At 42.8% G+C, this 12,718-nt stretch overlaps 3 protein-coding genes across 3 annotated transcripts in view; 1 reads left to right on the top strand and 2 right to left on the bottom strand.

Moving 5' to 3' along the window:
* mapk8ip2 (mitogen-activated protein kinase 8 interacting protein 2) overlaps positions 1 to 2,468 on the bottom strand; it is a gene marked incomplete at both ends in the record, with an annotated part of 40,482 nt that extends 38,014 nt beyond the window's left edge. The window contains one exon of the mRNA XM_084452534.1: positions 2,404 to 2,468. Within this exon, the coding sequence (XP_084308660.1) occupies positions 2,404 to 2,468 (65 nt within the window). The remainder of the gene's footprint in view (positions 1 to 2,403) is intronic.
* Positions 2,469 to 4,730: 2,262 nt separating this feature from the next.
* Positions 4,731 to 6,920, bottom strand: LOC311320815 (zona pellucida sperm-binding protein 3-like). Its single transcript, XM_084452653.1, has 8 exons — positions 6,400 to 6,920; positions 6,170 to 6,288; positions 5,986 to 6,089; positions 5,634 to 5,820; positions 5,365 to 5,512; positions 5,195 to 5,283; positions 4,956 to 5,104; positions 4,731 to 4,853 (listed from the first exon to the last, which is right to left on the bottom strand). Exons 1-8 carry the CDS (start codon positions 6,892 to 6,894, stop codon positions 4,792 to 4,794), a joined length of 1,353 nt encoding a protein of 450 aa, XP_084308779.1. The 5' UTR covers positions 6,895 to 6,920; the 3' UTR covers positions 4,731 to 4,791.
* Positions 6,921 to 9,610: 2,690 nt separating this feature from the next.
* Positions 9,611 to 12,227, top strand: LOC311321050 (zona pellucida sperm-binding protein 4-like). Its single transcript, XM_084452928.1, has 8 exons — positions 9,611 to 9,913; positions 10,088 to 10,272; positions 10,366 to 10,466; positions 10,648 to 10,805; positions 10,886 to 11,078; positions 11,535 to 11,679; positions 11,769 to 11,853; positions 12,050 to 12,227. Exons 1-8 carry the CDS (start codon positions 9,667 to 9,669, stop codon positions 12,163 to 12,165), a joined length of 1,230 nt encoding a protein of 409 aa, XP_084309054.1. The 5' UTR covers positions 9,611 to 9,666; the 3' UTR covers positions 12,166 to 12,227.
* The last annotated feature ends 491 nt before the right edge of the window (positions 12,228 to 12,718 follow it).

Consider the following 12,718-nt stretch of genomic DNA (forward strand, 5'->3'; position numbering starts at 1 on the left):
CAGGCTGTGAATATGTTACAGTACATGTATTTTGTTCATAAACACATAAAGACCATGAGGTTAAGGCTTGGATCATTTATATCTCATATTTGTGTAGGGTTAGGTAGTTATGGATAATTCTACACCGTGGAAGTGAATGGAAATGAATAATTGAATTTCTATGAATTGCAATGTATTGCTAGGCATCGAATTAAACTAATTTATTTGAAATTTTACTTTGGCCTCTTCCTTAAGCATGTATTCAACATAATACTATTATCTGAATGAAAAGTACTGAAACAGATGTATAATGTGACAAAAAAGGCAATTTATTATTTTGGCCGGTAAAATATCCAAAGTAGCCACTGCCGACCCGACCCTGGATAAGCGGATGAAGATGATGATGATGATGATGGCCGGTAAAAAATATACTTGGCCGGTGGATTTTTTCATCTACCAGTCCCCTTGGCAGGTGAGCCAAAAAGTTAATTTTCAGCCCTGGGCGTACATAAGAGCATTACAAAAACGCTCATTAAAGGCAACCAAGCTGTAATGCACACTCTATACAGTATGTTGCACGCAAATCAATTCAATGTATTGATCTGATCTGGCCATGAAATGAAGGCATTTAAATATAATTCCACAATCTTTTAGATATCTTACTGTATGTAATATATTACTAAAATCTGACTTTTTAAAGGTGGGGTAGGTAGTTTGACGTCAACAAGGCCTCCGATTGGTCATCTTTATCAAAAGAACACGCCCCTCCCTCCTGTCAATCATGATGTAGTCCCTCCCTCCAAACATGACTGGTACTGTAGGTGTGGCGAGATAGAGACCCTGATTGGTCAATACATTCGGGCGCGGTGCATTCTTTGAATCCAAAATACAGAGGCAGCGGTAAACACGGAGATCCAAGTTTATTCTCAGAGCACTTCTGTTACTTATAGCTGAAAGGATATTATGCCAATTTTACCAAATAAAGTCAAAAGCAAACTACCTATCCCACCTTTAATGCTTGAATCTGTGTACACGGCAAATATACTTTGAACTACATTTCAACTGCACTTCATGACAATTCCAACAGAAGCATTTTGGAAGTGAAAAAAAAATTGACAGTTTCTCCTCTCCTGGATGTCAAGGTCATTCTCAGTGTTATTAACATGAGGCTGTGGTTAACATTCTAGATTAGGAGTAGGGCCTAGGGAGTGAGCTGCCTGGGCTTTGGCTGTCTCTGGTAATGGGATTACATGCAGGCCTTCAGGAGGCACTCTCTTCTGGTACTAGGGCATACAGGCCATTGAAATCTAATGAGTAGGATGGGCATGACTCTCTCATATGGAGAAGGAAGCCCCACTCCCTTGTACTCCAGTCCTAGTCCTCAGAATCAAATGGTACACACCATATCATTCACTCTCCCTGCACCTCTCAGAGCTATCTTTCTCTGTGGAGATTTTAGATCATGGAGGATCACAAGATTACACATCAGGGGTGAACAATAATAGAAAAGATAATAAATGGGTGTAAATAATGGAATGTGTAGACGCCTCAAAATGTGCACATGCTCGATCCCACAACCGTGAGAGGCATCTAATTCCTGTAACAGTCTGCATACTGTTCAATTCAAGAAAGAAAAAAAATCAATGAGATCTAGCATAATATATTCCGCCATTTAATATCATGGCAACAGGCGTGCAGGAATCAAGTAGCCTAGCCTATCAGCGGCTGCTGCCATATCAACCCCCTTCTAAAACTATAGGCTACTCATGTAGTGATGCCTGGAGACCAGTGAACCCACGCAGATAGACACAAATTTACATCAAACCATGAACACGGATAAAAATGACTGATGATATTTTATCCTTTCTGTTCATTCTGTGCATTTAGGTCGTAGTAACTACACTTGAGATGCAATTTAGGCGTTGATGGACATAGCTCAGGACCTAGCTTATGTTTGTCTCAACAGGGCGTGGGCCTCCTCTCTTTCCCTCTCTGAGGTAATTGAATCTGGGAAAATGCGCCAAGCAGGCAATCGACGTGACAGCCAGAAATCAATCGCGTGTCTCCCTGCGACCAGTGACCCTCTTTAATTTTCAGGAAATGCAGTTATGTGTTTTCGTGGGTAAATTCTGAGACGACAGCACACCCAGCGAGACAAAAGCAAAATCCAAAAAACCCTCCTCAGCATCAGTAGGCAAACGGTGGCTGCGCACTGCCCGCAGTGGAGAGGCGTAGCCTAGCTTTCAGGGATGCTGTTTATGTCTAATGTTTCCCATGGTATTGTATCATACATGTAAACAATGATACAACTCCCCGTTCACTCCCCTGCCTGTGTCCCTCTCTCCGACTCTCCCCCACACAAAACGCGACAACCTTGTTCTTGCGGCCCCTATCATCACTGTGGCGGGATGTGTAATATCTTACCTGCAGCCGGGAGGTGAAAGGGAATGGAAGGTGGAAAGGGAAAACATCTCAGCCCTGTCCGCCATCTTCTTCCAAAAATGACTCAAAGTGACTGCAGAGAATCACAGAGGGAGCGCAGTCCATTCACAACCGCGGAGGACGACAGACGGACGCAATCACGGACAGCCGATTCTCTCTCTCCCTCCCTCCACGGGCACACTACAGTAACAGTAGATGCCCCTGGCCGCGACCTAGGCAGATCAGATGATGCTCTGCACCATCGAATCTGCATTGAGTTTATCCTCTAGGGGAGAGAAATGTCACGTCGGCTAAGGAACGAAGAAAATGCGGTAGGCTAAGAAAAATCCTTTCCTCTATCGATACACGCAGTAGCCTACCGCAGTCCGAAAGCTGCCTGGACAAATGTCTTCTGATGTGATGCTGTCTCGACACGAAGCGGCGACGGGCCAGCGGTGCAGAGAGGGGGTAGGCGGGTAGAGCAGCACTCCGTCTGTAAATGCAGTCTATTCTTGCTATAGCTTAAACCAGTAGCGGAGGGAGCGGGGGGGGGGCAGAGGGGCGCCGGCCCCGGGCCCACAGTCCTAAGGGGCCCAAGACTGAACATATGCATTTTTGTTGTATAGTTGAATATTTAGAATAAAGTTAGTTTAGTGTGTCTTGATTGTGGCAAAAAAATAAAAAGTTAAAATAAAATAAAAATGTTTTGACCTTAGTAGCATACCCCCTTAATAGGGGTCCAGCCTATCTGAGAAGCTGTTTGAAGTGCAGTGCTGCTATGATCGGTTAGACTTGAGCTGTAGCTGTAGTAGCATTAGTAGTAGTGCTATTCTGTGATAAAATGTTGAAAAGCAAAAAATAAAAGTCAGGCACACTGAAGCGTAAAGAGAAAAGGCAGAGGAAAAATCTGGTGGCCTCCTATGTTCCCCTGACAAATTTATTTTCCACTACTCAACCCTCCAAGGCTAGCATTAGCCAATCAGCTAAAGCACTTGGCATCGCCAAGCAATATTTTCAGGGCAACACTTCACAGAATTCATAGTGATGATTTGAGGTCGTTTTAATACAGTATAACTAAATATGCACATAACAAGCTGAAAATATGAAGGAAGACTCTCTATGATATGTAATTGTAGGAGAGTCGGTTACTTTTTCGTTGCAGTGTAAAATGTAGCTATCACAAGCCCAGAAATCAGTCTTGTCGCAGCGTCTGGGCATTAAGACCGCCCCTGCTGTATTTTTCATCCCTTATCTGACTGAGGTTTGAGCAAATTATGGGTAAAATCCATGGTGCCGCCCATTGTGCTGAAATAGCCTATCAGCAGTTGTGTTGCTTAGATATCAGCAGGCCACCATTTATTGATAAATCCATTGCACTGTCCATGGTTCTGAAATAGCCTATCAACCTTTGTGTTACTTAAATATCAGCAGGGCACCATTTATTGATGAATCCATGGCACTGTCCAAGGTGCTGAAATAGAACACCTAATTGTAATCTGCATTTCTTTCCATTCAGTCTAAGTAAGTTTCCCCTTGGATCTGCCTTGCATCTCAATACAGGCTATAGGGGCCCACTATGAGGTCCCCGCCCCCTCTGCAATGAACCATTAGCTCCGCCCCTGGCTTAAACCTTCTCATTAATAATTGCAGTGTTACCGTAGGCTATCAAAATACAAGACGTAGCCTAGCATAAGGCTAGAATACACATAAAGATAGCCTACAAAATATACAGAAGTCTAAATGTAGCTACAAGAGTGCAAATAAATAACCTACTGTTATGCACATGTTCATTTGCGTTGTAGCCCACATTTTGATTTCTGTATAATTTGTATCTATTGTAAATGTGCAATAAAGTAACCATAGTCTTCTACTACTGCAGCCTAACACTAGTACTCCTACTGTAAGGACTATGGATCTGTCCAGTGCCCAAGCTGCTGAATTTGATGTGAATGTGTGTGTGTGTGTGTGGGGGGGGGGGGGGTGCGGGGAGCTACTCCAACCAAACTAGGAATAGACATGACTCCGGCTTCACCACATGGGGTCACCAGATGCCACCCCTGTTTCTTGGGTTTACGGTGGATCCAATTTGTATTGGATCAGCCAAGCTGACAAAACAGTAACAGATTAGCTTGCTTTGTTTCTACTCTCATGTTTGGTGCTTTGCAGAGGACTTGCAAGTCATTTTCAGACAATATAAACGCCACATAGACTCATTCAGAAGTGTCTTGTCAGTCAACAAAAGTTAGATAATGGAAGTCATAGAAAACTATCACAGAAGACTCATTCAGAACCTGTAAGCAGATTCTCAAGAATATGAACATGATACAGACAATGATAAACCATTCAAAATGTTTATTTCAATGGCCATGCAAATGGCAGAATCTGGTGGAGTTAATCCATCCCATTGTTGCCAATGGTGACACTAATGCTGACAATTGCTTCATGGTCGGATCCTGAGGGGTGCAGACGTTAGGACAGTTAGTGCACTCCTTCATGTTACATAAGGCATCTGATGTAAAAAGCTCCGTGCTCAGAGTACACTATAGCCTACATACCTGTATCACTGCGTCTTGTTCTCGGAACCACCCTCTGAGGTTTTTGACCACCCATTGGCTCAAAACCAGGAGGAAGTGTAACTGATCTCCCATCACAGGAAGTGTCACAGCACTTACAAGCGGCATTTTGCCCAAGGACCTCCACCCACCTATGAAACATGCACATCACAGTTCACCCCCTTCGTCAGCATACAGAAACATAAGCATTCCCATTTACTGATTTACTGTAGGCTACTTACCCATCTGCCCCAAAGGAACATGCTTTGTGAAATTCATCAACAGGATGGCTATCGGTACTTGCTCTCAAGTGGCAGGTAAGGAAGAGTGTCTACAAGGTGCAAAGAAAAAGGTTTCAGAATGGGCACTTGTAAGGTATACGAGAAGATGAGGTTATAGGGAGTTCGTTCACCATGGCGTCGCCTCCATCTGGTTTGGTTGCTACACCTCTTGCCGGCTTCTGGAACATGAAGGCCTCCAACTGGAATCGGAGCTTGTTTGAACCAGGCCGTGTCATGAAGGTGGATCTGGAGTTTGTGAGCTTGGCATCAACCAGACAGCTGGGTATCAGAAAGGGAACAGGCTGTAGTTAGAGTCCCCTCGTGAAAGCTTTGGAATGTGCTGGGAACTCAAGGTGGTCCTCACTGGGATGGGGAGCGGCTGACCTACACCCGCACTCACCCAAAGTTATCGATGAACTCATATCTGGGGGAGGAGCTGGGGTCAGGACCCAGGGTGGCCACACAGGCGTCCACGTGGACCCGTAGGGGCACGTGGAGGTACTGGTAGACGGCGGCCTCCATTTTTATCACATCTCCCAGGAAGTAATGGTTGGAGGATTCGCCGGACCTCACAAACTTCCAGTCCTCTAGAAGGAGATGTCAGACAATTTCATCTTTACAGAGACTAATCAAACTAATTTGCCACTTAGAAAATATGGATGTTTTTAAATATGATACCATCAAATTAATAGAAATGAGTGTACTGTAGTTACAAGACCCAAAGCCAGGGCTTCATGTGACCCTGTACCCACCTGACATTAGCTTCAGAGAGAAGTACAGGGCCTCCTCAGCCACTTTGGTAGCAGAGAACGGAGTCCACGTGGGCTCCAGAGGTCCACTAGACACATTGCCTTTCCTGTGAAACAGATACACATTGCCTCACCATCACCAAAGCTTGCATTCGTGTTAATAAGTACAAGAATGTGGTTACTGTACCTTGGGTAGTGGCACTGAACTGTGAAATCAGCAGAACCAGTCCTCACAATAACAGTTCCGTCAAGAGGTGAGGGTACGTAATTAAAGGAGAAGATGTAGATCAGCTCTTCCTCCTCCATCTGGCAAATGCATCACTTGACAATGTCAATACACACTATTCAACTATACATCACTTGACATGCATATTGATGTAAGTTAAAATGTATGATTATCATCGTTATTATACATACCACCAAACTACTGCCACAATCTTGCAGCTCCGACTGAAAGATCAGCGCTTGTTCATTGTCCGTCTGGGCAGCACAAGTTCCCATGATGAGGTCAGCTGTTTGGATGAGCTGGCCAATTCCGAACATGTCCCTCTTCACCGTAACTTGGACCAGGCCCTCTCTGCACACAGCAGTCACCGAGTGAGCAGGAGTAGGTGGAACCAGTTCTGGAATTACTGTTGGACTGGATTCTGGAACGGGGTCCAAGGGAAATTCCCATTGAATAGGCGGAGAAAAGTCTATCTTGGTTTGCGTAGTTTTCTTCGGAACTTTCGGAACCGGCTTGGCTTCATCATCGAATGGCCCTAGCTTGATCCTAGTTGGAGTCGGCCTCTGTATTATATTCGGAACCTGTGGTTTATTACCCCATGGAGAACTACCCCAGGGTTGCGCATCACACACATAGCCAAGCATGGCTACGGCCGCAAGACAAACCAAGCACCACTTCATCGCCATGGCCTCACAACAACAAGTGATCTATACAGTTCACTAGATGCTGTGAGGAAGGTGGGAACATTGAGGCTGCTTTTATAATGGATGGGCCGTGTTTGCCTCATGTTGACAATCCCACCCCCTATGCTGACCATCCACTTGTGCTTCAGCCAATTTAATATCCTGGAATCTGGCCAATTAGTGTTCTGTAGAGGACCATTCAAAGCAGCTGTCTGACAGCAAGAAATTAAAGTGAAAAATGTGTTGTTTTCATTGGAAGGTGGGGGGGCAAGAATAATATGGAGATTTAACTAAAGTCAGATGTGTGTAAGTACTTAGTACTTAATAAATTGTCAGAAGCTGATGAGGGCAGCCACATATGGCCATTTCAAACCAGGAAAGACTTGAGTTTTTAATGCTTTATATAAAGGTTTATTATTTTGATACCTGGAATGCGTGTTTTTTATTCTATGTTGGATTGTTTCTCCCCCTTCATCTTACACTCCCGCCACCTGCAGCCATACACCTTAGACAGCTTATCACTTAGTAGATAACCATGACCGTGGTGTGCTGACAAACAATATGTTAATGTCACCAAAAACTGTATAACCCTGGGTAAGGTCTTTGTGACACAAATCTTCAATGTCAATCACTTGTATGCCAGTGTGCATGTAGGAGCAGACGCCTGTTGGGTGAAATGAGTGAATGCGAATCTCACTTCGGCAGAGGTGTGTACAGGGTTTTTCCTGGCTCAGAATGGGTCTTTGGTGGGTTATACGCACACATTTTTGGGGAAACCTCCGTTTTATGCTGAGTAGACTACCAGCATATATAGACCTATATTCTTTGCTGTCGTTCTGACTGAGCTCACTTTTCACAATCGCAGGAAATCTCCTGACATGACACATAATGGATATGAAGACAAAATGTATTAAGATACTGATAACCTGTCTATTAATTATCTTGATTACTGGTGGTCCAAACCATGGACAATGCAAGAAAGAGGGATGGGCTGCACTTGAAACAAGCTATCAAACACATTTGGAGAGGATTTGAATGGCTATTTTTATTCTAGATTTTTAGCATTTTGGCACTGGTGGTTTTCCTTTGGCTCTGGCTAAAATCACTTTGGGGTCCAAAAAAATCCTCTAAGCAGGAAAACCCCTGGTGTACTAGGTACACGTTTAATCATTGTCAGAAGCTCACATGGACAGCCACATATTTCAAACCACGAAAGGCTCAGTGGAAGGCTCAGCTTTGAATGCTTTTTATTAAGGTGTATTATTTTGGTGCCTGGAACGCTTATCACTTAGTAGATAAGTATGAGCATGGTGTACGGACAAACGACATGTTAATGACACAAAAACTGTATGACCCTGGGTAAGGTCTTTGTGACCCAAATGTTCCATGTCAATCACTTGCATGCTGTGTATGCAGGAGCCTACCCAGCCTGTTGGATTAGTGGTCAGATGATAGTGTCACTTACTAACTTGCATCATATTTCACATATTTTAGCTTGATATTTCCCAAACTTGGATATAAATATTAAAGATGATAGTCACTTCTTCTCCTAGTCTGCAAATCTACTGAAACATTTCACTTTAGCAGCCAAATTTGTTCTTTATTGTTGAGTACTTACTTGCAGGTGACCTGTATTACGTGGGGGTTACAGGTAATGAGCTACTGGATACATTTTTGTACAGGATACAGAGAACGAGTAGAAGTGTACGTCTGTTTCTGTTGCTCTGATGCTGTGCTCGCCTCCCAGATGCCAACCACTGGGCTACCTACAGTACCACTGGGATCTGGCTTAAGCTGTACCTGTAGCTGTGACCATTATTTGATATTGAAGTAATCATATAGTCTTGTTTTAATCAAGCAAGTCTATTAAATGGAAATGATATTCCCATGGCTCAAATGCAACATTTGGCCTTATAAGTCTCAGACAGGCCTACCTCATCACCAGAGTATGGTTCCAAACCATCTCCCCTGAATATGCATAGCTTGGAAGGACCCTCACTTCTTGGCAAGTCATGAAGGCAAAATAGAATGTATAGGTATTATGGCTGCTATACTGGCCATTTACACATGATCTTAAAGGCACAAAATACTGTGATAATTTCCAATTAAATGTATTTACAGTGTACCTTTAGAAAGCTTTCACAAATGGAATTGGCGTATCTTCGACCACATACAGTATTTGTCTGGTTGGCTGGACCTCTGTACCCTGTGTGAACTGGCAAAAACACCATTGGTTGACCAGAACATTACAGGTCACAGGGACCTTGCTCAAGGTTTTGATGGTGTACAATTGTTCAAACAAGTTTAACATTTGTTTAGGGTCTTGGTCATCTGCACGTTGCATGTCAGTCAATATTCAATAAGCAAGTGTGGAGTTCATTCAGTTAGCTTGGAAACATTTTACACATCTTTCTACAAAGGAATGACATATATTATGAAAATGTTTCTATCCTTGCCATTCTTATCAATACATTACTTCAATAGTGTTCAATCAAATCATGTGAAAACATTTAGTCATTTGGTAATTTTACCTGGTCATTCTAGGTGGATTGACTAATGGGAGTTGACATTATATAGCCTTTTGGTTATATACAAAATTAATTTTGTCATGAAGCTGTTCTACAGCTGCCTCAATAATCCAATCACTGAACCTAGCTGAAGTGGTCAGCAAAGGGGGTGGGCGTGTTCAACAAGTAAAGGTGGCTCATCCATTATAAAAGCAGTCTTAACTTTCCTAGCTTCCTCAAGTGAACTGTGGTCACTTGCTGTGATATAATGACGATGATCTGGAGTGGGATTTTTCTTGTCGCAGTAGCCATACTTGGTTCTCTGTCTGATGCACAACGGCCCAAAATCAAGAAAGATCAATGGATAACTTCTCCCCTAGCACCACGCGATGAGGAAGCCTGTCAGGTAGACGGATCTGTCAGGATACAATGTGGACTTCCTGACATTTCTGCATCTGATTGTCAGAAGATCCAGTGCTGTCATGATGGACGCTCATGCTACTATGGGAGAGCGGGTGAGTGTTCACAAAACCTCATATCTCTCTCTCTGAAAACCTCTCTTCATTTTTCAGAAAACTCTTCACTGATATCAACAAGGAACCATTTTTGTTCAATCATTTGAGCAGATTGAGCATTCCTAAATGTTCACGGATGTAGACAGATTAATTGCTTTTTGCTTTCTGTTACAGTTACTGTCCAGTGCACCAAAAACGGTCAGTTTGTGGTGGTGGTTGCTAAAGATGCTACTGTCCCAAACCTCGATCTGCAGACCATTAGTTTCTTGGGAGATGGCTCCACCTGTGGTCCGATTGACAGCAATTCAGACTTCCTCATTTACCAGTTTGCTGTCACGGAATGTGGAACCGTTGTGACTGTAAGCACTATAGATTGGATAGATTTGATTTTGTGAAATTTTCTCCACATGAGTAGTGGAGTATGTATACAGTAATAACTGTATCTTTTGCAGGATGTGCCGCCTGGTATCGTGGTTTATGATAACAGAATAACTTCATCATATGAAACACAAGCTGGACCCCGTGGAACCGTTACCAGGGACAGCCATTTTGAGTAGGTGATAATTAAAGTTGCTAAATGTATTTATTTATTTTTATTATTATTTTTCCATAACACAGAGGTTAGAAAGCATAACAAGGAGAATTTCTTTCAGTGACTCTAACCGAAACAATATGAAGACATCTGAACTTGTACCAAAATATCAGAAATCTCTGACATCTTTCTTTTCTTCCAGTCTGCGCTTCCAGGGTAGGTATACTGGCACCGACACTGAGGTGATTATTATTCACGTCTATCCACCCCCGGCCCCCCATTCTGTCATTGTTGATGGACCCCTGGATATGGAGCTCAGACTGGGCAACGGCGTATGCAGCGTTAAGGGATGTGATGAATGTAAGCATTTTTATTTCTTGCGACTTTTATTTTTAAGTATTCCTACAGTATGAAACTAATTGAGCTCCTTCTTTGAACAGCTGAAGAGGCCTACACCTCTTACTACACTGAGGATAACTACCCTATCACTAAGGTGCTGAGGGATCCTGTGTTTGTGGAGGTTCGCATCTTGAACAGGAATGACCCCAACATTGTCTTGACTGTGGGACGCTGCTGGGCAACCTCCACCGCCGACCCCAACAGTGATCCTCAGTGGGACCTTCTGCTTGATGGGTAAATGTTTATTATCATTCCATTCCTGGTGAGGGGAAATAACATTTGGAGCTTTGTTTTATTGACAATATTCAGCACATGCTGTAGAGTCACAGCAATAGTTATGCACCAGATTTCTTTCAGTTCCAATTTGAATTCAATTTCAATGCTTTATTGGCATGACAAGGAAATACTTAAAGTATTGCCAAAGCAAACACACACACAGACACACACACACACACCCACACATGCTGTATATATACTGTATATTGAATAACAATTACATTTTAACAATACAAAGGAAACACACATTCCACAATGAATCAAACAATGCATTCCACTGTCATTCATTGTTCAACTGGCTGTCCCTTATTATGACAAGATGCCACATAACTTAGGAATTCTAATTTTACTCTGTTGATAAGAAATAAATTCCTTGCTCTCTCTCTCTTTCTCTTCCTCGCTCCCTCTTCCTAGATGTCCCTACCAGCAGGACCGGTACAGGACTCAATTAATCCCATTGGGTAAAGGCTCTGGGCTCGACCACCCAACCCATTACAGGCGTTTTGTTCTCTACATGTTCACCTTTGTGGATGAGAAAACTAACCCTCTGCGGGAGAATGTAAGACAACTATTCCAATGCACTTCAAATGTAAATCATGCTTTTTACCTCTTCCCATCTCTAAACAATCGCAATATACTTTATTCTAGGTGTTCATCCACTGTAACGCAGAGGTATGGCCCAAAGTCTCTGAAGACGTTGAACCAAAATGCTCCCCTGTTCCTGGAAGGAAGAGTAAGTCATCATATTTGCTCCTTCTCCCTCTGGCCTTGTTCACCACTCCACCCATCTGATTGGGACGGTTTATATGTAATTCTCTGCTTGATATCATATGGGTTTGACCTACCCAAGTCTAACATCTGTCAGACCGAGCTAAGCAGGAGCCAATCAAAGCCCCAGTTTCTGACTCACTGCATAATGTACTTTTCAGGGAGAGATATTACTGGTACTTCTTCGAGGACTTCCAGAATTGACTCTACCCTGGTTTCCAGTGGACAGCTGATCTTCACCGATGGAAGCCAGCATTCTCATCTTAAGTTAGTTTAAGATTTGTAGAACTGGTCTAAATTCTGACATAAAAGAAAGGACTTGAAAATAAATCTAAAGTGTTCAAACATGTTCTTTGTTTTTTTCTTAGAGTGATATACAATTGTTGAACTTTTGGTAGACACTTATCAAGAGTAACTTAATCAGAGCAAAGGACTCAAGTGGATGAGACCATCACATAACATGTCTTCTTCAGTATAATAATGACTAGGTAACCACTGGGAGGAAAGCAAGTGAGAGCCAAGAGTTAGATAACACATCCCCAAATTACTCCAAAGGTAGCTTTAAGGTTATACAATTTAGGTAAGAACTGAGCTTCAATCAATGACCTCTGCTAAAGTACACCATCATCCTCAACATCATTCTCTGAGGCAGTATTGCGCCTCTGTATGTTGCTATCCCACTTCTGTGTGATCTAAATAGAATTTAAAAAAAAAAGATGTTTCTTGTTTGGGCGGTTACTCCATGCTTAGGAATCCAATAATTAGATAGGCAGGCAGGCAGGGAGATAGATAGACAGACAGACAGACAGACAGACAGACAGACAGATAGA

This window comes from Borostomias antarcticus (assembly GCF_949987555.1).
Source record: "Borostomias antarcticus genome assembly, chromosome: 18".
Classification (NCBI taxonomy): domain Eukaryota; kingdom Metazoa; phylum Chordata; class Actinopteri; order Stomiiformes; family Stomiidae; genus Borostomias; species Borostomias antarcticus.